Source organism: Emiliania huxleyi (genome assembly GCF_000372725.1).
Source record: "Emiliania huxleyi CCMP1516 chromosome Unknown EMIHUscaffold_139, whole genome shotgun sequence".
NCBI lineage: Eukaryota > Haptophyta > Isochrysidales > Noelaerhabdaceae > Emiliania > Emiliania huxleyi.
Window position 1 is genome coordinate 252114 of NW_005201202.1, and position 26191 is coordinate 278304.

A 26191-nucleotide genomic window follows, 5' to 3' on the forward strand; every position below is an offset into this window, starting at 1 on the left:
TGCATGTGCCCGCTGCGCCGGCGGGGAGGCTTGTAATTGTATAGCCACCTCGATGGCTGCCCGACGTCGCCTCCGAGCTGGTGCAGCGCGCACTTGCACCGCGGCGAGAGCTTCTCGAGGCTCGCGACGAGGCAGGCCATCAGACCCTCAGACCCGACCTCCCGCGGGCAGAGCGCGGCAGACTCCGCGCGGCACGGGTGCGAAGAGCCCTCCTCTGACTCCTCGGCAACGTCGCGCGCGGCGGCGGCGTGCGGCATCATGGCGTCCGGGGCGAGGAAGATGTTCATCGCCTGCGCCGCCATCGACTCGAACAGTGCCCCCTCCTCGAAGGGGGAGAAGCGCCCCCCCTCGCGGTCAAGCGGGGAGGCGGCCGGCTCGGCGTAGCTGCCGTACGAGTAGTCGAAGTAGCTCGAGTAGTCAAAGTACGAGCCGTCGCTCTCGCCGCCGAAGACGCCGTTGAGCAGGCCGGCCGCGCTGAAAAGCGAGGAGTACTCCTTCTTGCTCAAAAGCCAGCGCGCCGCGTCGTCCTCACTCTCCTCGGTCTCGACGGTGAGGGAGAAGGAGGAGGACGGGCGCGCGTCCGCCCCAAGTGAGCGCTCGCACTCCTCCGAGAGCGCCACGTTCGACTCCCTCACGGCGGCGCGGAAGCACTCGAAGCCGTCACAGCCGACCGCCCTCATTGCCGGCGCGCAAGGGTGCTCGAGCGCGCGGCTCGCGCCCATCTGCAGGTCGAGCTGGTCGAGCATTGATTTGATGGCATCGAGGGGGGTGGCGATGCCGGGCGAGATCTCCACTTGCGCGGCGAGCAGGGGCCCGAGGATCATTTTTGGACCGGCGGTCAGTTCTTAGGCCGGGGGAGGATGGACGAGACCGCCGTGACCGGCAATTGTCTGAGTTTCTTTTCCCTTAAATTTTTCCCTAAAAAGAAAAGGGAAAAGTTAGCGAAACCTCATCTCCGCGGGGAGAAGAGGCAGTGAAGGGCCACAGAGCCTGACAGAGCCGACGCAATGCGCCTCACGCCTCCGCCGAGCACCTTCGCCGGGGCTGCCGCTCGCTCCCTCTCGGCCGCCGCGCTCGCCGCCCTGCTGTCTGTGAGCTCAATAACGCCGTCCGTGCCGCCCGCCTTTGGGCCGGCGGCCGCGCAGGCGAAGGAGCTCGCGTCGGGCTCCGGCTCGCGCGTCAACAAGGACCCGATCTCGCTGCTGCGCCTGGCGCTTCCCAGAGTAAGCAAGGAGGCGCGCGAGCTGCAGGCCGGGCTGGAGGAGTGCCAGGACAACCTCGCCCGGCTCAACGGCCAGGTCGCATCGTCAGCGCTGCAAAAGGCAAAGGTGGCAGCCGGCAAGAGCGGTGCGATGCTCAAGTCGGTGCCGCCCGCCAAGGCGGCGGAGGCGCAGGCGGCGCTCGACACCATCAACGCCGCGATGGACGAGGTCGGCGCCAAGATCGCCGCCAGCAGGCAGGGCGAGGCGCTCGCGGCGACCGAGCGGGCGCTCGGCGCGGTGACGCAGCTGCAGGAGGCGATGGCGTCGGGGTACGCGCAGCCGAGCCCGCCCAAGGAGTTTGCGTCGCTGCCCTACCTCAAGGGCCGCGCCACCGTCGACCTCGTCCTCCAGCCGGGCAAGCGGCGCCGCCCCGCGCGGCGCCGCCCGTCCTTCCGTGATGTGTGTGATGTGTGAGATGATGCGGAGTATAGGCAAGGAGCACGGACAGTTTGACGTCGAGGGGAAGCTGTACAAGCAGCTCGAGGTCAAGATGGTGGTGGACGGGTACACCTCCCCGATCACGGCGGGCAACTTCGTCGACCTCGTGCGGCGCGGCTTCTACAACGGGATGCACATCCAGCGCTCGGACGGCTTTGTCGTGCAGACGGGCGAGCCACATAGCCGAGATCATCGCCGAGGTCATGGCCGATATCATAGCCGCGATATGGAAACTGTGAAAGAGATCATAGCAGAGATCATCGCGGTTATATAGCAAAGGTGAACGAGATCGTAGCAGAGACTAGCCAAGATCATAGGATGTGAGCAGAGAGATGGCAGAGATCATAGCAGAGAGTTATATAGAAAAGGTGAACGAGATCGTAGCAGAGACTAGCCAAGATCATAGGATGTGCATAGCAGAGAGATGGCAGAGATGGCAGAGAGATAGCACGATAGCTGCGCGTCGACGGCTGAGGCGACGCCGAATTTGCGCGCTCGACGCGTCACATCCACCCACGCGTCCACGACACATCCACCCACACGTCCACCCACACGTCCACGACACGTCCACCCACACGTCCACCCACACGTCCAAACGACACATCCACCCACACGTCCAAACGACACGTCCACCCACACGTCCACCCACACGTCCACCCACACGTCCACCCACACGTCCAACGACCCACGGCACGTCCGCGACATGCCCGCAGGCGACCCGTCGAACGAGCTCGAGGGGTCGGGGGCGGACGCGAAGAAGAACGGGTATGTCGAGGGCGGCAAGGTGCGCAAGATCCCGCTCGAGGTGATGGTGCGCGGCGACAAGGACCCGATCTACTCGGCCACGTTTGACGACGACGGGCGGGGAGGCTACGCGGCGGCGATGCCCTTCAACTCGTACGGCGCCCTCGGGATGGCGCGCGACATGCGCACTGCCGGTCCCACGTGCACACTGGCGCTCTCTCGCTGCCGAGGGGCGCTCGCTCGTTCTCGTGGGACGCTGAGATGTGCCTGGGCCCGCCGCCTCGCCGCTGTGTGCGGAGCCGCCGCCCCTCTGCCTCCCCTCAGGCGCGGGAAGAGTACGACCCCGACTCGGCGTCGTCGCAGTGGTTCTGGCTCCTCTTCGACTCCGACCTCACCCCCGCCGGCAAGAACCTGCTCGACGGCCGCTACGCCTGCTTCGGCTACACGGTCGACGGCGCGCGGCTCCTGTCAGACGTCAAGGAGGGCGACATCATCGCGTCGGCGAAGGTGAGCTCGGGCGAGAGCAACCTCGTGCTCCCCACCGCGCCCGCGCTGGCGGTCGCCGCCGAGTAGTAGCGCGCACGCCTCTGGACGGGCGCGGGAGGGGAGAGGGGCACGCGTCGCGCATTGCGCTGCGCCGTGCCGTCGGAGGCTGCATGTCTACCGTGTTGCGTTAGGGCATCGCTGGCGCACCACACCCACACTCACGCGCGACCACTGCGGAGGTGCGCCCGTCGGGCGTGTGCCTCTCAGCTCTCTAGCTCTCTCTTTCCCGCTGCAATCTCTTGCGCGAGCTCTTAGCGTGGGTCGCGTTTGTCGAGGGGGTCAGCGAGGGTCTCGCCATGTGGATGCCATGGCGCGCGCTGTGTCGTGTGTGTTAAGCCTTCTATTTCCTGTAGAGAGCGAGAGTCATGATGTTGATGATATGCATACACGCGACATGGCTAGTTCCAATTCACTATTCAGTATTCACTCTGACAGCTGAGACGTGAGAGCTTGACGGATGACGCACGCTAATAGAGTATGGTAGGGGGAAATACTGAAAAATGGGACCCCCCGGACGGACCTTGCTTTCATGCCGAGCGTGAAGAGCTGAGTCTCAGCTTTCAGACCCTGCAAAAATCATTGAAAAATATTAAGATGGTCCAGAATGGTGACCGAAAGACTCCGGCGCCGCAGCGCTCCCGCTTGCTTTCCTCGCAAATGCGACAAGTGAGGCTGCTGAAAGGGAAAAGAATGATGGTGTCGAAAGAAAAACCGCAGAGCAAGACCGCAAATGCTGCCGCTCCTGGTGAGCGCCAGCCCGCGCCGCGTGCAGGGCGTGTCCGGGGCGCCCTCCCCCCGAGTTCCCCCGCAAAATCCGGCCCGCGGTCGCGCGCGCGCTCCCGTCTCGCTGCTTTGGAGGAGTCTGCAGCCCCGGGCGCGCCCGCACGGCGATTGCCGCCTCCACTCCAACCTCATCCACTCTCACTCTGACATTCTCTCCAGAGTCCTCGCGTCGAGCCCGTGGCGCCGGAGCGCGAGCCCCAAGCTCGGGACACAGCGGGACATTGACGATCTGCGATGCTCTGTGCGTGCAGGTGATCACGATGAGCACGGCGCCGGCGGTGGCACCCTTCCTGGTGCTCCAGGCGCGCTGCGCCCGCGCGTTTGCGACGCCCGTGTGTGCCCCTGCGCGCGCCCCGCTCGCCGCGCCGCCGCCGGGCCCGTGGGGGTCTCAGGTTTGCGCGTGTGTGCCGCAGATGTCACGACCGAGCAGCTGCAGCAGATCCTCCAGAGCGTGCAGGCCGAGCTTGAGCGGCGCGCGGCGCTGCAGCGCGGGGCGCCCGAATCGAAGCGGTGCGTGCCCGCCCTCGCCGTGGCCGCGCTCGCCCCGCCTTGGCGAGCTCTTGCCCCTCGCGCGCGCCGCAGGAACTCGATCTTGTGCGCCTCGGGCAAGGCGTTGCCCAGCGAGGCGGAGGTGCACGCATGGGCGCTGCTCGTGCTGCTACATGGCCGCGGCGCGGACGGCTCGTGGGTCGCCGTCCCGACGCTCGTCGACCAGTGGATGAACGTCGTGCTGCTGCAGTCGAGTCGCTACAAGCAGGCGCCCGCCCTGCTCTCCCACCGCCCCCCGAGCCGCCGCCGCGGCTGCTACACCTCGGCTATATCTCGGCTATATCTCGGCTATATCTCGGCTCTATCTCGGCCTTGCTGCCTGAGCCGTGTGTGCGTGTTGTGCGCAGTTGCGCGAGAAGATGACCAACAACTTCATCGAGGGCATCTACTTCTTTGACATGTACCGCTCAGCGGCCTGCCTCAAGACGCCCGGCGCGGTCACCAAGGCGCTCAAGGCGCTGTCGAGCGAGGTGAAGAAGGTGGAGCTGCTCAAGGAGCAGATCCGCATCCGCGTCATCGGCCTCGGCTTCTCCGACCTGCACACGCCGTGGAGCGAGGGCGGCAAGGCGCACGGCTCGGCGCACCTGCTCGCGCGCCTCAAGACGATCCTCGCCGCCGAGAAGACGCGCCCCATCCCGACCAAGCCGCCGGCGCCGGTGCTCAAGCGCAAGGCGGTGAAGCAGCTTGGCACGGCGACGAGCGGCCTCGAGGCGCTCGACGCGAAGGAGGCCGACTCGCTCGACGAGTTCGAGGCGGCCGCGCGTGCGGAGAAGGCGCGGCGCGAGGCGGAGGGCGTGGGCGACAAGCACCAGACGCGGCAGCCGCGCGTGGTGCCGGTGGTGAAGGCGGGCGACCGACTCGAGCAGCTGTGCCACTACGCGGTGGGCGAGGGCGAGGAGGAGGGTGAGAGCGCGGGGTGGATGTGGTGCTCTTGCACCGTGCTGTCCGTCACCCAGGTGCCCAAGGGCCCGCGGAGCTTCTACAAGGACGGCGAGGCGGCGAGCGTGAGGTGGGACGCCAACGACCGCGTCTCGCCGGCCGAGCCCGAGTCGGACGGCTTGATCGAGCTCAAGAAGGGCAAGTTCAACGCGGACTGCGATGGCGCGTGGCGGCTGGACCTGGATGCGCCGCCGCCGGCGGCGGCGGCGGAGGACGAGGAGATGGAGGTGGAGGTGGAGGTGGAGGCGGAGGCGGCGGCGGCGGCGGCGGCGGCGGCGGCGCCGAGGCAGCGCGGGGCGCCGAAGAAGCGCGGGGCGCCGAAGAAGCGCGGGGCAACCGCAGCAGGCGTGGCGGCTGATGAGGCGGCGCCACAGGCGCGCGAGGCGCGCCCACGGCGCAATGCACGTTGACTCTGCGGCACACACATGCAGTGGACAGCGAACACATAGGGTGATGCGATACGGCGGTAGATGGCCGAGGATGCAGACGGACCGTGGTATGTGTGTTGTGTACTTTATATGCTCATATTCCGCGTTACCACAAAACGGAGGGGCGATATGATCCGCTAAAGCAGCAGGCACACACACGCCAAGCGCGTGAGTTGTCGCTCGGGTTGCCTTAACTAGATAAGATTCCCATATTCATTAATAGCGGCTAGTTTGTCACATCACGTGGATCGATGACCCGGAATATGCCGCAAGACACGGCGCTTTCAATAAGCAACTCATTATCTTGGACGCATCCCTCGACGCGAAGAGCCATGCAGTCACCCGAATTGCTTGGGCCTCTCCTGCAAGTAGAACGAAACATTCTTGGAGCTTCCCCAGCCGCTTGTGGCCGCATCTCATCCGTGGCGACGCGCTGTTCCACCGAGCCGTACTCGGCCGCGCCGCCGCGTCGAGGCACGGGTCCCCAACCAAGCAGCGACGCCGAAGCGTCGACCGATAGAGCGCCACGCCCAGCAGTATGGGCGTCGACCGCTCTCTCGAGCGGCCGCGTGGCAGTGCGTGGCGCGGGCGTCACAGGCGGCAAGCGTGGAGCCGCTGGAAGAGCCGGTGCGAGCCGTGGACGGCAGCCGCTCCCCACGTCGCCGAGAGAGGCTGCGGGGGAGAGGGTCCAGGAGGCCACAGGAGGCGCCGGGAGGCTCGGGAGGCGCTAAAACGTGGCCCGGGCGCCTCGTGCCACCCGTCTGGTGGGGCCAGGTGGGCTCAGGAATTAATCCAGGATTTTAAGGTGATCCACTACACCTGACCGAGAATTGGATGGCGAGATCGCGGCGAGATCGACCAGTCGGCCCAGGTCGGCGCCATGCACTGGCGGGCTGCACAGCGCGCTAGATTACGCGGAGGACGTGCGCTTACCACCGGGTGGGATTACCAGGCTCGCCTGGGCTCGCTGAGGGTCGATCGCGGCGCGACCCGTTTTCGGCTGTTTTCCTCGCGAATCTGGGGTGCGCGCCGGGAGCTGCAGCGCCAGCGTTTCGCGGACCTGTGCAGCCTCCGGGCACTGGGAACTTCTCCCAGGCTCGGGCAATGCGGACATGTGCCAGCGGGGGCGCGGAGGTGGTTTACATGCGGATGCGGCACGATCTTCGAGCCGAACCGACGATACAGGAGGCTCCAGAGGCGCCGTAATCGACAGTTGGCCGTCACCCAACTCCTCGCCCGCCGTGACTGTGGGTGTCTCCTGATTGCCCACGCTCGTGGCGGAGCTCGGGGTACCACTTTGGGCCACGGGACAAGCCCTGGGGAGTCACTGTAGCTCGCGCGGGGCTGAGAAGCCCCCATTCCCGCGAAAAATCGAGATTTGGCGAGATATAGGGGGCGGTTCTCATTATTTTCGGCGGCCCCAAAGCTACCCAATCACTCGCCCACCTCCCCCGAGCAGTCTAGTCCAAAAAAAACCGCGCCCCGATCAAGTTACGTTTTCAGTGTTTGCCCCTAAGTATGGCCGTCTTGGAAAACGCGTCCAATCCGCAAATCCCCCGGGGCGCCCGCGGTCCAAGCTCCAACTCGGAGCTCCGTGTTGCTCCCAGCGCCCTCCCCCGCGCTCCCTGCGGCCATGGCCGATGATCCTAGTATGCCTTCTTTTCTTTAAATTGCAGTTTGCTTTTTTTTCTTGCAGATCACTACTTTACTATCCACCTGGCAGATATCAATCACTAGGACTACTCCCACACAATCCACCTTCCAGATCACCACTCACCACACAATCCCCGCCTTGCATGTGCATGTGCATGTGCATGCCGCTTGTGCATGTCATGCACAACATGCGCATGCCATGCACAACATGCGCATGCACATGCACATGCACATGCACATGGCACCCATGTGCGCATGTGCATGTGCATGTGTGTGCATGTCCATGTCCATGTCCATGTCCATGTCCATGTCCATGTCCATGTCCATGTGCATGTGCATAGTGCGGGGGGGCCCGGCGCGTACGGGGTGGAGCGATGCCGTGTCTTTGAGTGGTGTCCTTTCTAAAAGGTAAGTCCACATCCCGTGCCGCACACCCGACACATGGGAGTCATGGGGTGTGTGGCGCGCTGGCGCCACCGTCGCACTACGCATGCGCGCTTGGGGGGGGGGGAAGGAAACCCGTGTTTTAGAGGGGGGTCCTTTTAAAAAGGGAAAGTTCCCATATCCGTGGCGGGCCCCCCGGAACAATGGGGATCCTTGGGGTTTTGGCCCCCTGGCCCCCCCTTTCCCCAAACAATTCCCCCTTTTTCCCGGGGGGGGGGGGGGGCGGACCCCGCTGACGCCGCCCTCTCTGCGCGTACCACACTGCGCGCCGTGGCGACCCTCCCGCTCTTTCAGGTGCGGCGGCGTGTTTTTTTTTGAGAAGTGGAAGACGCAGGCACTCGCTGGTCACTACTGGTCCAAGGGAAGCGTCTCGAGGTACCGAAACACGATGTCACCTGTGGCGGGGTTGGTTGCGCTCGGCACGGCGTACAGGTCTGTGATGCGCAGCAGCGCCTCGAACGCGCGCTGCTCCGCCTGGTAGTCGCGCAATATGACAGCGGCTCGCACTCTCGACCGGCTGACGAGGTCGCCCAGCTCCATGGCGCCCCCGAGGAAGGGCTCCTGCACCGTGTGCATAAAGGTGAGGCCCGTGGCCTCGTAGATGTCCTGCGCAATGTCGGACGGCCCGATGAGCTCCTCCTGGTGGCGGAGGAGGTAGTCCTTGTTAAGGATGATCAGGTCGAACAACGCCGCTTTCGCCCGCGGCGTGTTGTCGCAGGTAACGATGATGTACTTGCGGTTGAGCTCGCTCACCTTGTCGACGTCGCGGCCCTGCAGGATCATCAGCCCCAGCCACAGGTTGATCCGCGCGTAAAAGTCCGGGTTCCGCCGCCGGATGCGCAGCAGCTCCTTGCGGCTCAGCAAGGCGACACGCGAGTGTCTCGCCGCCTCTGCGCCCAGCTGCCAGCTGCTGATCGGCTTCTCGAGCATGACCTGGCTCTGCCCGTGCATGTCGCCAGCCCCGATCGTGAGCAAGACCTGAGGCTCCGCATGGCCCTCCTCGTCGCCATCGGCCTCTCCGTCTCCTCCGTCCTGCTCGATCCACCGACCATCGACCCGCACGGTGCGCGTGAGCCGCGGCCGCGCCCGCACGAGCTCGACGCGGCCCCGCAGCACGACAAAGGCGCTGTCCGCCACCTCGCCCTCTCGGAAGAGTTGCGCGCCGCGCGGCAGCTCCACCAGCTGCAGCGTCTCCGCCAACAGCTCGAGCTCGGCGGGCGAGAAGGTCTTGGAGATGCTCTCGTGCACGCGCAGCTCGGCCACGAGGTCCTCCACGCGGCAGTCCACGACGCGGGCGCCGCTGCTCCGGGGTGAGGCTGAGCACGAGAGGCCGAGCTCAGTCGGCGCGCGAGAGGCGCCGCTGCTGCCCCAGGCACTGGCGCCGCCGCTGCTCCCGCCACTGATGGGGGGGAGAGACGGCGGCGGTGGCGTCGATGGCGGCGGAGGTGCGGAGCCAGACACATCGAGAGCAACCTGCTCGTGGCCGCGCGCCGAGGGGCTCTGACGGACCGCACCCGTCGAGCCCTGCATCATGATGGACTTTGTGGGCTTACGAGCCAGCCGGCGCACGAGCTCGTTGGATGGCATTTGCGGGTCCTTGAGCTCGCTCACTAGCTGGGTGGGCAGCGTCTCGTTGACGCGGATGATTCCCTGGCGGAGGTCCATCAGGTCGGCCGTGTACTTGATCACGGCAGCCGCGGTGACCGCGTTCGTGGCGTGGGGAACGTTGCGGACGTCGCAGAGCTGGCAGAGCGCCTCGATGTCGGAGTAGTGGCACTGGATCGAGAGCGAGTCCTTGAAAAAGAAGACGGCGTCGACGAGATCGTGCGCGATGAGCGCGCCGAGGCACTGGTCGCCGCCGAGCGGCCCACTTGGCAGTTTGTACGATGACCGGAGGCTGCACTTCTCGAGCAGCATGGCGCAGGTGGTCGACGTGCCCGTAAGCTTGCAGCGGGCCAGCGTCTCTCGGTTCGCGAGGCAGAAGTCCTGCAGCGCCGTCTTCTTTGCGTCGTGCGCGACGAGCGCAACGAAGGGCCCCTCCACCCTCGTCGAGGAGACGGGCTGGTAGTTTGCCTCCGTGATCGACCGCGCGATGCAGCGCGCGACGAAGGCATCCATGAGCCGCTGGTACTCGCCCGGCGCGAGGAGGTTGAGCACCTCCAGCTGCTGGAGGGTGGTGACCAGCATTGTGCCGGGGGAGCGGACATACACGTCGTCCTCGATGCGCCCGTTGCGGGTGACGGCGACGATCGCCTCGCCCAGGGTGTCGTCCTTTGCCAACGAGTAGAGCGGGGTCGAGCCGTGCTTGATGGTGAGAGCGCCGCTGACGATGACGCCCACGAATCCAGCGTCATCGCCGCGGCGCAGGATCGGTTCGTCGCTGCAATCGAGCCCACCGCCCGGGGTGCCAAACTCGCACAGAGCGAAGCGGGCCGCGAGCACGGGTATCGCGCTCTGCCCAACCTGCGTCGTGAAGAAGTCGATCTGGTGCATGGCGTCCACGATCGCGGCGGTGGAGCGGTCGACGCCCTGTGTCGAGCCAAACCTGAGCGGGTTGAAAAACGGGGCCGGGCCGACATGCTCCTGCGACGCTGCTGGCTGCAGCAGCTCGTCGGGCGTCCAACTGCAGCTCGTTTTCTGCGCCGTATGGAGGAGCGCCTGAAGCGGTTCTGGCGACTCTGCGTGTCTCGATCGCCGCAAGGTCGAGGTGCCGCTGGGAGAAGAGCCACTCTGCCGCACAGGAGCGGAGCCGCAACTCTGCCAAGGAGTCGAGATGCCGCTCTGCCGAGGAACCGGCCGCACAGGAGCCGAGCTGCCGCCCGGCCGCACAGGAGTCGAGCTGCCGCCCGGCCGCACAGGGTTCGAGCTGCCGCCCGGCCGCACAGGGTTCGAGCTGCCGCTCGAGCTGAACTTCTCGTCAGCCACAAGCTCGGCGACAGAGAGGACGCCGCCGCTGATCGGCGACTTATGTTCTGACTGCCTCTTATTGGCAGAGTGACGGCTAGGGTATTGGCCCATTTCGGGCACTCCTGCCTGGCGGGCTGGTCACTGTCTGGCGCCGAGCGCCCGTTTACTATACCGGGCTCTCCTGTTGAAGACCGAGAGGACTGCCGCCGCGACCGTGGCGCGATGATCCTGCTTCTCGGGTTTCCAATCTCCGACGCGAGTTTTTTCTTGCGCGTCCGCTCGGCCTCTGGAAGATCCCGGTCCTTGTTAGCCCTCAGCCGAAGCTGGGGCCGGTCCCGTAGCCGAGAGAGCCCGCGCCGATGAGTTCGACGCGGTCGGGGGGCCTTGCGGAGAGGCCAGCGAGGTGGCGATCGCTGTACTTCATGGTGTCATCAAGTGACCGGCTGACAAGCCAGAGGTCGATACTCTGGACGACCCATAGGATGCCACGTGGGCGTAGCCGACCACTCGACACCGCTCTCGCCTGCTCTCTAAAAGAAAGAAAGAAACGGACAACCCAAGGGAGTGATGGGAGGACGGCACGCCGCCACCTCTATGTGTACGGTTTCTTTTATCCTATAAACTCCCGCGCCTTTTGCCGACAGGCGGCTCCAGCAACCACTGGACCCGCTGATGTCCAAGCGGGCGCCATCTGAGAACCGCGCCCCATCAAATCGGCCGGCGAAGCGCGGCGCCGCCAAGGCGGGTCTCGACGAGCTGCTGGCCGCGGCAGGCGCCAGCCGCCAGCCCGGCGAGGGCGGCGGCTGGGTGATAGCGGACACATTCCGCTTCCGGCAGCAGATCACGCGCGAGGCGGAGGCGGACGGGTTCAAGGAGGAGCTGCTCGCGGCGCTGTCCGACGAGTGCTTCGACCCGGCGCGACTCGTCGCCCTCCTCCGCCCGACGGCCGGCGCCGCCGCCGTCTCGTCGAACGACTCCATCGTGCGGCTGCTTCTGCACGTCGACAGCCTGCAGCCCGACATCGCCTCGAGCCTGATGCAGCTGCTGCCCGAGTACCAGGGCGAGGAGGCCTCCGACGCCATGACCACCACCCGGCTCATCCTCTCCCAGTTCCGCTGGCTCGAACACATCGTCGACGGCGCCGCGCTCGTCGGCGCTGCGTCCGAAATGATGCAGGCGCGCGCGCGCGCGCGCGCAGCCCGGCCGCGCTCCCGGCGAGACGCCGCGCGCGCGCGCGCGTTGCTCTGGCCGCTCGCCAGCCCGCCGCCCCTCGCCCCTCGCCCCTCGCCGCCGAGGCGCGTGCGCCTGGCGGCCGCCGCTGCACAGCCGCCGCTGCAAAAGCCGCCCCCGCCTCGCCTCCCCTCGCCTCCGCCCCTAAGCCCTCCACCGCACACCCCCCCGCCGCCGTCGCCTTCTCCGCCAGCAGCCTCGCCTCCGCCGCCCTCGCCTCCGCCCGCCCTCCCCTTCGCCCTCGCCCACGCCACCTCCCTCCCCCACCTCGCCCCGCCCCGCCACAGGTGGCAGACGCGCCTCTGAAGCGGGAGCTGCTTCTCGTCCTCCCCGACCTCGTTCAGGACGGGCAGCACGCCGCCGCCGCCGACACGCTGCGCTCGGTCCGCGCCTCGAGCGCCACACTTCCGAGACGCTTCCCACACACCGAGCCACCCTCCCCGTTCCAGCCCCCCACGCAACCACACCATCGGCCGTCCACTCCCGCGAGAGGGGGGCGAGGTGCGAGAGCTGGCGAGAGGCGCCAGTGCTGGCGCACGGATCGGTGGAGGGAGGAGAGCGAGGGAGGCGCGGGAGCGAGGCGGGCGCGTGTCGGAAAGGCGGAGCGTATTGGAGTCTCGGAGGTGTCTCGGACGGCGGAAGTGTCGCCGAAGTGTCGCGTCCCACCCCCCTGCGTGCAGGTGCTCGGCGAGGACACTCAGTTCCTCGCGTCGGTGCTCGACGCGTTTGGCTCGCTCGTGCTCGAGCCCGACGCCCTCGCCGAGGTGTGCGCGAGTGTGATGGACGCCGTCGCTGGCGCAAACGTCGACGCGCCTAGATGCGGAAAGCGATGCGGAAACAGCTGCCGTCACTCTGGCAGGCACTCGAGGACGCGGTGTTCAGAGTGTCCTCATGCCCGCCGTCCGCTGCATGCGTCGCCCTTGTACTCACACCTCCCCACGCGCGTCTGCGCGCAGGTCGAGGACCTTCCCGTCGTCGTCCGCTTCCTGCTCCAGCACATGACCAAGGACAGCGCAAAGGCGACGGTGGCGGCGCTGCGGACGGGCATGCAGCTCGACCTGCTGCGCGGCGGCGACGCGGCGGCGGGCGGCGGCGAGGCGAGCGGCGAGGCGCTCGTGCTCGACGCGCTGACGACGGCGATGCGGCTGCGCAAGGACGTGGCGGTGCTGGTCGTCAAGCACCTCGGCGGCATCGCCGCCGCGGCCGACCACACACCCGTCGACGCGTGGCTCCTCTGCGCGGCATACACGGCCTCCGCGGCGACCGAGCGCAAGAAGGTGCTCAAGCTCGTGCTCGACAAGGCGTGCGGCCGCCTCCTCTCGGCCGCGCTGCTCCGCGCCGCCATCGCGGGCCACGGTGTCGCCCTCGCGCCCCACTTCGCGACGCTGCTCGAGCTGGCGACCGTGCTGCTGCAGCAAAAGGGCAAGCGCGCGGCCGTCGAGGCGGGCAGCGACCTGTACTGCCTCGCGTTCGACGAGTTTGCCGACGTCTTCAAGCGGCAGGAGCTGCTCTCGCGCGTGATGGCGCACGTCGGCTCTGGCGCCGACGCGGAGGTGGAGGCCGCGCTGCGCGTGCTCGTGCGCCTCGCCTCTGCCGACGCGGTCGCGGTGCGCCACTTCGCGCCCTTCCTGACGTACGTGCTCGACTACCTGTCCAGCCTCTCCGTCGTGCAGGCCCGGCTCGCCTTCGAGCTCTTCGCGCGGCTGGCGTACGACGGCGCGCCCGACTGCGCCTCCCGCCTCACCGACGAGCTCCTCATCACGATCCGCAAGCAGCTCTCCTCCTCGACGCCGCACTACAAGTGCCTCGGCCTCCTCGGCGGCTGCACGATGCTGCACCGCCTCGGCGTGCAGGACGCCGCCGCTGCCGCCGACGGCGAGGGCGTCTCGGCGACGCAGCCGCCGCCGCCGAGCCAGGCGCGCGGCAGCCAGGCAGCGGCGTCGCAAAAGCCGCTCAGCGCGCGCATGCAGGAGGCGCACTCGCTCTTCGCGATGATGTGCGGCCACTCCGCCTCCGCCGACGGCACGTTCGCCTTCCTGCTGCACGAGCTGTCGCACTTGGTCGCAGCGCGCGGCGCGGCGGACGCCCTCTCCCGGCCGCTCCTCGAGCTGGTCATCGACAAGGTCACCTCCAACTTCGAGTCGCGCTACCTCGTCGATGCGGCCGAGGCGCTGCAGGAGAACGCAAAGGTGCGCGGGCTCCAGCCGAAGCTGGCGCTCGACATCGACCGCGCCGGCGAGGAGGGCATCGCCGTCCGGATCGCGCCGATGCTCGCCCACTCTGACGAGGCGGCTGCCCTGCAGCGCCACGCCCTCTCGACGCTCTCGGCCAACTTCCAGCTGCTGCGGCTGTGCGAGGCGGCGACGTCGGAGGACGGCGAGTCGCTCGAGGCGGTGGACGCGGTGCTCGGCGCGCCGCTCGTGCTCTTCGAGCCGCGTCTGATCGGCGAGCGGCTCGAGGCCTTCCGCGACCTCCCAGCCGACACGCGCGAGGCCGCCTGCCTCGCGCTCTTCTACGCGGTCGACTGGATCCGCGAGCTGCTCAACGGCTTCTGCACGCAGCGCGACCCCGAGATGCGCGCCAAGGTGGTGCTGCGCGCCACGCAGCTCGCCGCGCTCGAGGGTCCCTCGCTCGGTCCGCGTCTCGGCCCACAGAGCCTCTTGCAGAGCCGCCCGGCGCCGCCTTCCGTAGGCGTGCTCGACGCGCTCCTCGGCGAGACGCCTCACTTCCGGCTGCCCGGCATCATCTGGGACTCGCGCGCGGCGGCGGCCAAGGCCAAGGCGGCGGCAACCAAGAAGCCGGCAGTGGCCAAGAAGGCGGCGGCGGGCAAGGCCAAGCCGGCCTCCAAGGCTGCGGGCAAGAAGCCAGCAGCGGCGGGCAAGGGCAAGTCTGCGGCGGGCAAGGGGAGAGGCAAGAAGAAGTCGGCGGTCTCGGATGTCGACTCGTCGGGCGACGAGGACGGCGACGAGCCGGCGGGCGCCGGCGAGGAGGAGGAGGAGGAGGAGGAGCCGGCCCCGGAGCCGGCGGCGGCGGGCGGCGCGGGCAGCAGCAGCGCCGCGGCCACAAAGAAAAAGGCAAAGGCGTCGCCGTCGTCCGTGCTGGCGCGGCCGAACCTCGCGCGCGTCTCGCCGCATCTGCGTGGCATCTCCATCCACACGAGCCTCATCCTCACCTACGGTCTGAGACCTCACGCGACCTCACGCGACCTCGCGCGACCTCGCGCGACCTCACGAGACCACCCTGAGACACCCGAGACCACCCCGAGATCACCCGAGATGGCCTCCTCCGAGCCCCAGCCTTGTGTCCGCCCGTAGCAGCCGCCAGAGACTTCATCCCCAACGCCCACGTCTGCACGCGCCGAGAGCTCCGGCTCATCTCGCGCCCGCCGCCGCCCCGCAGGCTCGGGCCACATGCGCAAGGAGGTCGACACTCGCGACGAGACGGTCGCTCTCAACAAGGCAGAGCCCACCGCGATCTCCGACGCACCCCACGCGAACTCACGCGACCTCCCCCCCCGGCCCTAGGTCGAGCTCACCGCGGGCGCGACCCACCTCCTCCTCGCGCAGCTCCTCGCAAAGGTGCAAGCCGCCATCTCCTCTGGCGGCGCGAGGACGTCGCCCGCAAAGGCGGCCGGCGGCCGGCGCGCCATCGCCGTGCAGGACCTGTCGAGCATGGAGCTCTCGCTGCTCGACGCGCCGAAGCTGCTCGCTGCGCTCAAGCCGGTCCTCCTCTCCTTCCGCGAGCTCCTCGAGACGCTCGGCGAGCGGCTGCGCGGCGCGGACGGCGCGCCGCCCGCTGAGCCCTCGAGACGCGCCACGAGCACGACTCGTCCACGGACGCGTCCGCGGCTCGTCCCCTTAGGCGTGCCGCCGCCCGACGAGGCCGAGCACGAGACGACCCTCATCGAGGCGTTCGAGGGGTCGGAGCTGAGCGAGTCGCGCGCGGCGCGCGGCGAGTTCACGCACTCCTCCTTCGTGCTCATGCTCCGTGTGCTGCAGGCGCTGCTCGCCCCCAGGCGAGCTGCCGACACCGTCCGTGACACCGTCCGTGACGCGTCCGGCTGACTCGTGCGGCAGGAGCTGCTCGCGTGGGACCAGCTGCGTGACGCCGCCGCCGAGGCGGACTGCTCGACGTGCTCGCCTACTTTAATGGAGGATTCATAGTCAGTAATTGATTACTAGGCGGACCTGCTCGACGTGCTCGCCTACTTTGGCTCGCACGGCTCGCTCTCGTCGCAGGCGCCCCCCTCCGCCGCCGCCGCCGCCGCGTCCGGCCGCGCCAAGGCGGAGACGTGCGCCGGCGCCTTTGACTTCTTCGAGACGCTGCGGCAGGGCGTGGGCTCCGCGTCGCTGCTCGCCGAGATCCTCGACGTGCAAGCCGCCATCGTCAAGCTGCAGGGCCGCCTCACCAAGGCCGTGCCGACGCCGGCCCAGCGGCAGGCCAAGCTCGCCGAGTGCGCGGAGCACATCCTGCTGCGGCCCGACGGGCGCCTCAAGGGGGACAAGCTGCTGGCGCCCACCCTCAAGACGATCCTCGAGTGCCAGGCGGCGCACACCGACAAGCCGCGCGAGCTGATCCGCACGTGCGCCGAAGAGTGGCTCTCGAGCCTCGAGGACGACCCAAAGGCGGACCCGAGGAGCAGCCCTTCCTCACCCTCACCCTCTCCCTCACCCTCACCCCTCACCCTCACCCTCACCCTCACCCTCACCCTCACCCTCACCCTCACCCTCACCCTCGCCCTCGCCCTCACCCTCACCCTCACCCTCACCCTCACCCTCACCCTCACCCTCACCCTCACGCGCAAGGCGGACCCGCCCGAGGAGCAACCCTTCCTCTCCCTCAAGACGGCACCGCAGTACCTCCGCACCATGTTCGGCCTGCTGCGCCGCGAGTGCGCCGCGCTCGACGGCGGCACCAAGGTGCGCACCCATACCCGTCCTCGCCCTCCTCGCCCGCTCCTCGCCCTCCTCGCCCTCCTCAATCCTCGTCTCCTTGTCGCTCCTCGTCGCTTCTCTCCCTCCTCTCCCCTCCTCCCCCTCCTCCCCACCTCCCCTCCTCCCCTCCTCCCCTCCTCTGTCTCCCTCCCAAAGTTCCCTCCCTCCCCTCCCTCACCCTCTCCCCACCCGCCGCCCCCGCCCTCCGCCCCTAGGCGCCGCTCGAGGACCACGCAGACCTCTCGGCGGCGGCGGTGACGGCGGAGCTCAAGGAGCTCGTCGAGCTCTTCTCCTCGCTCGCGCAGGCGATGCGCGGCACCCACATCTCGTCGATCAACATCGTCACGCTGCGCGAGTCGGCGCTCTTGAACGGCTGCGCTTCAACGGCCGCGGCGCGAGAGCGTCTCTTCACGGCTTTTGCTGTGAACAGGCGGTCTTCCTCGCGTGGTTCAACTCCCGCGCGCTGCCCTTCATCTCGTCGCAGTTCATCGGCCAGCACGGCGAGATGATCACCCTCCTCAAGGCCATCCAGCCGACCACGCGGATGCTGCAGGCGAGCGCTGCCCCGTCGCCCCCCCCCCCCCCCTCGCGACGCCTGTCTCTGGCTGCACAGGCGCTCTGTGTGGACGTCAAGGCGAGGCTCGAGACCGGCTGCTTGACACCTGCGAGCACGCTCAAGCGCGAGCTCGAGAGCCTCGTCCTCCAAGTCAAGGCGCGGCGCCTGCATCGCCTCCCGGGCTTGTTCGCGCCGATGGCCGCCAAGGGACCGTCCGCCCGCCCTCCCCCTTTCCGCAGGTGATGCTGCAGAAGAATGGCTGCCGCGAGGCCTTCTGGGTCGGCAACCTCAAGCACAAGAACTCGAGCGGCGTCGAGGCGCGTCCCTCTCCCTCCCCTCCCCGCCCTGAGACACAGCCAGAGACTCGGCGTGCTCTAACTTGTTGCAGGTGAGCTCGCAAATGTACGTCGAGGCCAAGAAGGGGCTCAAGAAGGCGGGCACGCCCAAGAAGAAGAAGAAGGTGAAGAAGAAGAAGGCGGACGACGACGAAGACGAGCCTGTCGACGTCGATGCCGACGACGAGGAGGAGGACGGCGATGCGATGGCAGTGGACGGCGGCGGCACCAGCGATGCCGACGAGGTGCCCCACAAATCTTCGCCCTCCCCATTACTCACCCTCTCCCCATCCGCAACCCTCACCGCCACCCCACTCTTCCCAACCGTCATCGCCATAGCCACCCTCGCCCCAGGAGGACGAGGACGAGGAGGGCGAGGAGGACGAGGAGGACGAGGAGGAGGACGAGGACGGATACCCTGCAAGCATGGTGGCCTCTGACGAGGAGTGAGAGCGCTTTGAGCCCAAGAAGGGCTCAAGTCACCCGAGGGCCGCGGCTGGTGGGTGCTTTGCTGCGCGATTCCAAGGGGCGAACTGAACATTCGAAAGAGAGAAGACCGTACGTATGTGTCTGTGCGCGGATTACACTGCGTCACTGAGTCTCGACAGTGGAGCGTGGTCCTCCGTGGAGCCTCGTGCACAGAGAACACACCGCTGTACGTAGTCGTATCCACAAGCAGAGGGGGTCGTACTCGAAGGGGTGACGCACGCCTGTTTACGGAGGAGAGCTTCTTGAAACCTCTCAGAGCCGACACTGCAGAATCGAGATAGCCCAAGCTGATATACGCGATACATTGCATGCACATGTACATGTACATGTGCACGCTACAACAATCAACAAACAATATGGTACATCGCGACATCAAATGAATAGACATCGCATGAATGAACCTTCCTCGAAACAACAGTCTCATCGGAGACGGAGTCAGTGAGACAGTGTCTGTCTCTGTCGGCCCCCTCCGGCCCTGCGCTTCGCTTTGCATTTTGCCGCACCAAAACAACCTCTGACGCTAATTTGAGTACTTGCACCGCCTGCAAGAGTGGCCAAGACGGCGCGCAAGTCGGCGCGCCGCCCGTCGGACACATGGCCCGCACGGCATGGCCGCGCAGGCGACATGGCACTGTCGCGGTGCTGACGCTGTTCGCTTCGGCAGTGCATGCCGTACTCCTTCCAGAGTTCAGGAACGGGCACTTTGAGTGCCCAGCTGGCAGTTTCCCCAAAGGCGTTGTCATTGACCTGGGCCGCTCAACCATCACTGTCAACAACCTCGGCGGCTATCTGGGCAACACCGACACGGAGACGGTGGAATGCATGGTGGGTACGGATGGTGTTACCAACGCTGTTGAGGACTACTGCCCCTGCGGCTGCGGCTGCAAGTGCCTCAACACTGCTCTTCGCGAGCAGCCGCAAGAGATGCGATTTGCGGGTGCTGCCAGGGCATACGATGGGACGAGCAACGAGCCTTACGAAGAATTTGACTTGGTGGTCACGAACACGACGGAATACAAGCCGTGGAGTTCCGCGCAGAACGGGCTGTTTTCGGGAGGGGACAGCCGAGAGGCCCAGTTTGGCAGTATCAGCCAGGCTCAGGACACCACCACCACCTTCCTGTTTACATTCCTGTATCCCGGGACACAAAGGTCGCACACCTTCGGTGCTGGTGCTCCCCCCCCCCCCCCGCCCGCCCGCCCCGGGCCTTTCCTTAGACGAGCCCAGGTCGACCCCCTCCCCGCTCTCGCCTCAGAGTTCGAGGCGTGTGCGCTCGACTTCGACACGGGACCAGTGGGCGGGGGAGGGTTTGTCGCACCGGAAACAGTCATGACCGAATCACTCACCAACTGGTGAAGAATTCCTAGAAGACTCTGCCGACTCTGAGATATGCTCACCCGACGCGCTTGCAATGCCTCTCACCCATCACTCCTCAAAATACCTTCCCTAACCGCACACCCCCACCCACCCCCAACCCCACAGCGACTCCTACGCGTGGTTCACCCACAGTAAGTTGCCGGACAACTCGCCGCTCAAGCCGTACCTCTGCGAGAACATCGAGTACGAAGGAACGCTCAAAGTCACAGAGGCTCTCTCCCTCAATGGAGCCGACGGCTGCGTGAGGATAGACGGGCTGAAGGAGGGGCTTGGTGGTGACAACCCGGTCTCGTGGACCGACGTGCTCATGAACTGGGATGGAGGCCCGACCTGCGAAGACTACGACACGTGTCCCGCCGGGGGAACATCGGGCGTGCAAGGGAGGCGGAAGCCCGGAACGACCGAAGACTTCATTACGTGTAGTGAGGGCGAGTACTACCCCGCGGCTGGCGTGTACGATGCAGCCGAGCCCACCTACCCGTACCGCTACACCGTCCCAAAGATGGTCTGCTTCCACTACCCCGCCGGCATCGACCACTTTGAGATGACCTACGCTGTGGGCCCGGCTGGTCCGAACCATAATGGCAAGTACGGGCGCAATTATCAGTTCGGTGACAGCGGCGCCCCGGACGAGTGCGTGGTGCCGCCGCCCCCCTCCCCGCCCCCCGCCCCGCCCCCTCCTGCTGGTACACCGTCGCCGCCACCATCGCCGTCACCGCCGCCACCATCGCCGTCACCGCCGCCGCCGTCACCGTCGCCCCCCCCTACGGGTACACCAAAGCCGCCCCCACCGCCGCCGCCCCCACCGCCGCCACCGTCGCCACCGCTGCCATGCGTCATCCCTCCCCCGCCGCCGCTCGTTTCAATGGGCAGCCTTGCGGAGGCTTGCCAGTATCTGCTTAACCAAGCGGCCTACTTGGTCGGCTCTGCGCCTCTCGGTGAGAAGATCAAGGCGCTGTCCACTCCTTTGCCGGAGCGCCGCATGCAAGAGTCGGCGCGACATGGCCAATTCCATGGCTTGCATCCCGATGAATACCACAACCTTATCCCGGCGTCCGATTACTTCAAGGATGACACCGCGTCGGGTGATTGTGTCCCACCACCGCCACCGCCGTCGCTCAGCTACCTACCAGAGTGGTGCCAGAAGCTACTGAACAAGGCGGCTTATGTGACAGGCACGGCTAGCCTCGGAGACAAGATTCGAGCCCTGGGGCTCGAGTGACGTCTCATCGGGAGAGCATCCATGCCTTCGGCCGACCTCAGCACTGCTGCGCTGCGAGGTCGCCGTGGTGAGCCTTACATGTACATGTAGGCTATCCGCGTCTGCGCGCTGACCACCGTGGTCCGTTTGTTACTCGCTGCTACACGAGCTTTCCTCTCTCTCTCTCTCTCTCTCTCTCTCTCTCTCTCTCTCTCTCTCTCTCTCTCTCTCTCTCTCTCTCTCTGATGGTAAAACGTATAATAGCGGGAAGACATCGCACGCAACAGGGGTCCCAGGGAAGGCGAGCCAAAACCCCATCTCGCGGTATCGCGCGCGCTTTTAAACTACGAGACGCCGACTCGCCCCCCCTTGCCCCACCACCTCGTGTGTGTGTAGCAAGTACCTTACCTTCTCTGGTAGGACGGGAACGAGATGATAGTTGGGAGTAGAAGAAAGCAAAGAGGAGCCCCCTGCGCACGCACGACTCCGCAGGAGAAGCCCCTCCCCAGACAAAACACAAAAGGGAGAGGTGGAGCGGCCGCACACTGCTCGGTGCTACCCCCCCTGCACATCTAAAGTCATGGCCGACTCCCCCCCCAGCAGCAGAGCTCTGGTGCTGGGGGGGTCGGGACCCCCCCCTAGCAGCAGAGCTCTGGTGCTGGGGGGGTCGGGACCCCCCCCTAGCAGCAGAGCTCTGGTGCTGGGGGGGTCGGGACCTCCCCCCCAGCAGCAGAGCTCTGGTGCTGGGGGGTGCTGGCAAGTGGCAGCTCTGTACGGCTTTACAGACAGCTGGAGCGAATTTTTTTCGCCGGCTTGCGCCGCCCAGTCGTCGGCAAGGTGCTGCATATGGAATGGCTTGAGGGCGAGCTGCATGGCTTCCACCACGTCGCTGCCCGCCATTGCGGCGACGCGTCGCGGCGGACCTGACAGTTTTGCCGGGCGACGGGGGCGTGCGCGCGCGCGTGCGCGTTTTCGAAAAAAGAAAGGGCAGCCGCACCTTGATGACTTCAGTCGATCGATTTCGACGAGCGAGCGATCCGAGGATCGAGCGGGGGACCGATAGGCTAGGGAGATCGATCAACGTCAGCCGAGACGCCCGAGTGAGTGGCTCACTATACGGCTTTTAGTGTGGTAGTACATAAGTACAAGATAGACTCACATGGTCACAAGTCTTTAGTAAAACGCCAGCACTCGACACGACGAAGGTGTATTGGGCTCGAAGGCGCGGTGAACACAACCGCCTCGAGCGTACCGCTCAAACACGAGCCGAGGGTGGAGGGGGGGGCGGCGGCGAAGAGGCGGGAGCGCTGGGTCCAATGCCTTCTGCTGCTGGGGGGGTCGGGACCCCCCCCCCAGCAGCAGGGATGACTTTAGATGTGCAGGGGGGGTACCGAGCAGTGTGCGGCCGCTCGTGGGTGGGTCACAGAAAACTGCGGCCGCCACCGCGACAGGCTTGCTGGCGGACGGCGAGAGGAACACTTACGAGCCACTATTTGGGCGCCTATTCGGCGCCCAAAGTGCCAATACTGGAGATCTGAGGTCGAATCTGCTGATTCTACAGCCGCCTGCAGGAGCGCCGCCTCAACACGGGGTCTCGGCTCTGTCGAGCCATGCTAGCTCCAGCCGCAGCCCCACCCGGCCGCCCGAGGGTGTTCCCGCAGGCAGAGAAGACTAATCCTGGGGGAAGCAACCTTCTCTGGTAGGGCGGGAACGAGAGGAAAGAAGGGAGTAGAAGAAAGCAAAGAGGAGCCCTGCGCACGCACGACTCCGCAGGAGAAGCCCCTCCCGCCCGTGCTTGCGCAGCGCAGCCTCCTCCTCCTTACCTACGCACGCACTTTAGCGGGTTCACAGCCTTGGTATTGAGAAGAAAATACGTCCTATGGCGCTGTGTTCACAGCCTTGTTATTGAGAAGAAAATACGGTTTGTTGTCCTATGGCGCTGTGCGCTGGTCGGTGAGAGGTTGAGGTGCGAGCCCTGGAGGCCCTGGGCGCCTGGGGATGGGGGGAGACTACCCGCGTGCCTAGAAGGCCCGCGCGCAGGGGGGTGGGACATTGAGATTGAACATTCTGTTCAGCGTGTGGACCACTTGTCCGATGTCCAGCGTCGGCGCGTAGCTCGGGTCGTACAAGTACTCACCGGTCTCAGCGGCATTGCCATGGTAGGCCAGGCCCACCTTATACCGCAGCGCAGCGCGAGCCTGCATGTGCTCGCGCAACCCACCTTGGAAGGCAACTCGCCGCGAGGCCAGCCCTCCTCCAGGAGGACCTGCTTGCGGCGCGCTGCCGACGAGGGGTTGAGGAGGTCGTAGTCGCCAAGGTCTTCTGCCTCCCAGGGCGGAAGGCCCGGGCGCGCGGGCCCGCCCAAGACGGCTGGGCGAGGGAGCGCGCGGCGGAGCAGCGAGCTGAGGAGGTTGTACTCTCTGCTCGCAGGGTCGAACTCACGAGTGCCGATAGACCGCTGCCAGGCTCCAAAAACGTCTAGCGCCTGGTGGTCGTCGTGCGAGTACCGATAGTGGGGCGGGAAGTGCGCGTCGAACCGCGCAGCAACCTGTGGAACTCGATTTTTTGATTCCTTCTTTGCTGCTCTCCTGGATCTTTTGGAGGTCGGTGCGGCGGAGGTGGAGGTGGCGGAGGCTCGGCGAGCACGGCTGGGAGCGGCAGAGGGTTCAGGATCCGGGCAAGCGCGGATCTTAGAAGAGGGGTGGCTTTGGTTGAAGTCACGATCGGGACGGATGACACGTCTGATGCAGACATGCGGTCACCCTCGATTCCTGTTTGTTGAATGTTGAAGCCCTCTTCGATGCAGTCGCAGGAGTGATAACCCATCGAGGTGGGAGCCGCCTGCGGCATACTGAATCCTCCACCAGTGGCGCAAGCCCGCTCGTCCCACGCTCGAGCGACTCGTCCACCTTCCCAGCCACACCCTGCACAGCAGCATGGCCATCCTCCTCCTCCTCCTCCTCACTGTAGTTGTCCCACCCATCGTCGGAATCGTCGCCACGGCGCTCGAAGCGGCAGCAGAGCTCCTCTTCCTCTGCTTCCTCTGCTAGCAGCTGCGCCAGCACTGCCTCCCACTCAGGGTCGGCAGCAGAGCCAGCATCGCTTTGAGCAGAGCAGTGCATTGCCACGTCCTCGTCGCAGAGCTCCACCGCGGCGAGAGACGTGGCGATCGACGTGCCAGTGGCGCGGCTGGCATCGCCAGCAGCGAGGCCGCCAGCATCGCCGCCGCGCACCGCGGCGTGGGGCGCAGCAGCGTGCCGTTCGTGTTACGACAGTCGAGGAAGGGATCGACAGCAACGATTCAGCTGTGTGTTCACAGTCATGCCCCCCCCACCCCCCGATGCATTATGTGTCGGCCACCGCGTCGACCGACGTCTTCCACACACCCCAGCCGTGGATGCGCCACTACTTGACAGTGCTCATGCTGCTCGGGAGCGGCGAGACCGCGCTGCAGCCTGGCCTGCGCAGCTTTCTCGAGAAGCGCGTCAGCGCGGCACTGGCTGGCGGGAGTGGCGGAAGAAGGCTCGAGCGAGGCCAGGCAGTGCACCCTGCCGCGCCCGGGCTGGTGAATGGCTTGGTGGCGGCTTCGCCGAGTAGCGGCGACGCCTGCGCCGCGTGGGTCCACCGCACGGCGATGCAGGCAGTGGCGGCGCTCGAGAACGAGCCGTCGCTCGGCGAGGCAACCGTGGCAGGCTCGCTCGGCCTGCTCGACCTCGCAGGGGCGCAGGCGGACCGGCGAGCGGCGGCGCTGCGCATGTACAATGTGATCAACGGCCACCACCTCGACATGCGCCGCGCGGCGGCGGCGGCGGAGGGAGAGGACTCGGACGGCGTGTCGGCCGAGGCGGAGGAGCGAGGCGGCGGCGGCGGCGACGGCGACGGCGGCGGCGCAGAGGCGTGGGGGAGTGAGGAGCGGCTGCGTGGGTACGCGGCGGCGGCGACGCAGATTGGGACGCGCGACTGGGTGCGCGCCGGCATCGACTGGAGCGTGCGGCAGGCGGACGCCTTCTACTGCGAGATACAATCTCCGAGAGACAATCTCCGAGAGACAATCTCCGAGAGACAATCTCCGAGAGACAATCTCCCCTTGCAGGCGGACGCCTTCTACCGCGAGGGCGAGGGTTGCAGGCTCACCAAGCGCGAGGCGGTGCGCGAGTCATACCGCAGAAGCGGCGGGCCACCGACCGACGAGGTCCGCGCGATGCTGCTCCGGCTGGCGAGGGAGGGAGGGGGGCGCGAGGCGGGCGAGCCGATCAAGCTGCTCGACGTTGGGTCCTGCGGCACACTCTTCGACGAGCGGTACGAGGGCGTGCGGGCGACGGCGCTCGACCTGTGCCCTCAGGAGGGCACACAGAGACGTGGAGAGAGTTCGCTTAGAGCTCGCTTCCTGCTGCCCCGCCGGACTGGAGACCGAACCGGCCCGCACACGCACAGCGGAGAGAGGGGGCTGCGCCTGGCCACTCGCCTTGTGAGGTGGTGCAGCTGGCTGCCTGCAGGAGGGCAACCGTGCCGTGCTGCAGTGCGACTTTCTGCAGCTGCGCGTCTCGCCGGCCGGGTCGGAGCCCGAGGTAGAGCCGCACGACCGCTTCCCCGCCGGCGCGCTGCGCTCGCTCGCGGAGGGCTCCTTCGACGCTGTCGTCCTCTCGCTCGTCCTCTCCTACCTCCCGCTCCCCCACCAGCGAGGCGAGATGGTGCTCAAGGCGCGCCAGCTGCTGCCCTCGCCCGACCCGCCCGAGGTGCACCTCGCCGCCGCCGCCGCCGCTGCCGCCGCCGTCACTGCCGAGGCTGGCGGCGGCGAGGCGGCGGCGGGGGGCGGAGGCGCGTGCAGCGCGATCGCCTCGCCGCCCGAGGACGTGCCGCCTGTGAAGTGGCGGCGAGGGCAGGAGGCTGCGCGGCGGGCCGGACCGCAGGGCATCTGTCCGGGACGTCCGGGACATGTCGCGGTAGGCGAGGTCTCCTCTTGCTCGTCGACACGTATTCGGTCGACGGCCGCGCAAAGTCGTGGCGCGCAAGAGGAGACGGGGCGCCGCGTGGGCGTGACACGATTGCGCTTCAGCGCGCGGCGTGTGTCCGCTGCAGGCGCGAGCAAGAGTACCTCACGCAATGGGCTGCGGCGATCGAGGCGGCCGGGTTTGTGTTTCTGCGGCACGTCACGCTGCCGCGCTCACACGCGCTCGCGTTTGCGACGACGAGCGGCGGCGGCGGAGGCGGCGAGGAGCCGCCCGAGCTGCACATGAAGCGCGAGCAGCGCGAGCAGGGATGGGAGTTGAGCAGCGCTGATGGGGGTGATGGCGTTTGAGACGGGCTAGCCACGCCATCTTGGTTTTTTCTCTTTTCTCTACACGACGAGAGCTACAGACACAGTCGCTCGACGTC

The 26191-nt window shown here is 66.7% G+C and overlaps 5 protein-coding genes across 5 annotated transcripts in view; 3 read left to right on the top strand and 2 right to left on the bottom strand.

Annotated features, from left to right (window-relative positions):
- The window catches only part of EMIHUDRAFT_455326 (hypothetical protein), a 1635-nt gene extending 778 nt beyond the window's left edge, over positions 1 to 857 (bottom strand). Inside the window, exon 1 of the mRNA XM_005788051.1 lies at positions 66 to 857. Coding sequence (XP_005788108.1) covers positions 66 to 824 — 759 coding nt within the window. The 5' untranslated portion in view covers positions 825 to 857. The remainder of the gene's footprint in view (positions 1 to 65) is intronic.
- A 141-nt stretch (positions 858 to 998) lies between these two features.
- EMIHUDRAFT_440955 (hypothetical protein) lies at positions 999 to 3383 on the top strand. Its single transcript, XM_005788052.1, has 4 exons — positions 999 to 1617; positions 1694 to 1870; positions 2414 to 2616; positions 2769 to 3383. The coding sequence occupies exons 1-4, from the start codon at positions 1008 to 1010 to the stop codon at positions 3015 to 3017; spliced, it is 1239 nt and encodes a 412-aa protein (XP_005788109.1). The 5' UTR covers positions 999 to 1007; the 3' UTR covers positions 3018 to 3383.
- Positions 3384 to 8134: 4751 nt separating this feature from the next.
- EMIHUDRAFT_227474 (hypothetical protein) lies at positions 8135 to 10804 on the bottom strand (the record flags this gene model as incomplete). Its single annotated transcript, XM_005788053.1, has 2 exons — positions 8135 to 10444; positions 10643 to 10804. 2 exons carry the CDS (start codon positions 10802 to 10804, stop codon positions 8135 to 8137), a joined length of 2472 nt encoding a protein of 823 aa, XP_005788110.1.
- Positions 10805 to 11365: 561 nt separating this feature from the next.
- EMIHUDRAFT_110761 (hypothetical protein) lies at positions 11366 to 20836 on the top strand (the record flags this gene model as incomplete). Its single annotated transcript, XM_005788054.1, has 16 exons — positions 11366 to 11992; positions 12211 to 12306; positions 12604 to 12687; positions 12880 to 14557; positions 14615 to 15100; positions 15323 to 15366; positions 15448 to 15954; positions 16105 to 16842; positions 17073 to 17198; positions 17288 to 17563; positions 17653 to 17724; positions 17802 to 17993; positions 18103 to 18194; positions 18858 to 19388; positions 19455 to 19589; positions 19720 to 20836. The coding sequence occupies 16 exons, from the start codon at positions 11366 to 11368 to the stop codon at positions 20834 to 20836; spliced, it is 6801 nt and encodes a 2266-aa protein (XP_005788111.1).
- A 3319-nt stretch (positions 20837 to 24155) lies between these two features.
- Positions 24156 to 26114, top strand: EMIHUDRAFT_227478 (hypothetical protein; the record flags this gene model as incomplete). The annotated part of the gene is made up of 5 exons (XM_005788055.1): positions 24156 to 24578; positions 24726 to 24803; positions 24909 to 25173; positions 25289 to 25551; positions 25872 to 26114. 5 exons carry the CDS (start codon positions 24156 to 24158, stop codon positions 26112 to 26114), a joined length of 1272 nt encoding a protein of 423 aa, XP_005788112.1.
- Between the last annotated feature and the right edge of the window lie 77 nt (positions 26115 to 26191).

Coding starts and splice junctions, on each gene's coding strand:
- EMIHUDRAFT_440955 (XM_005788052.1), top strand. CDS start 1,008: ATGCGCCTCACGCCTCCGCCGAGCACCTTCGCCGGGGCTGCCGCTCGC. Junction 1,618..1,693: donor CGACCTCGTCCTCCAGCCGG/GCAAGCGGCGCC, acceptor TGCGGAGTATAG/GCAAGGAGCACGGACAGTTT. Junction 2,617..2,768: donor CGTACGGCGCCCTCGGGATG/GCGCGCGACATG, acceptor GCCTCCCCTCAG/GCGCGGGAAGAGTACGACCC.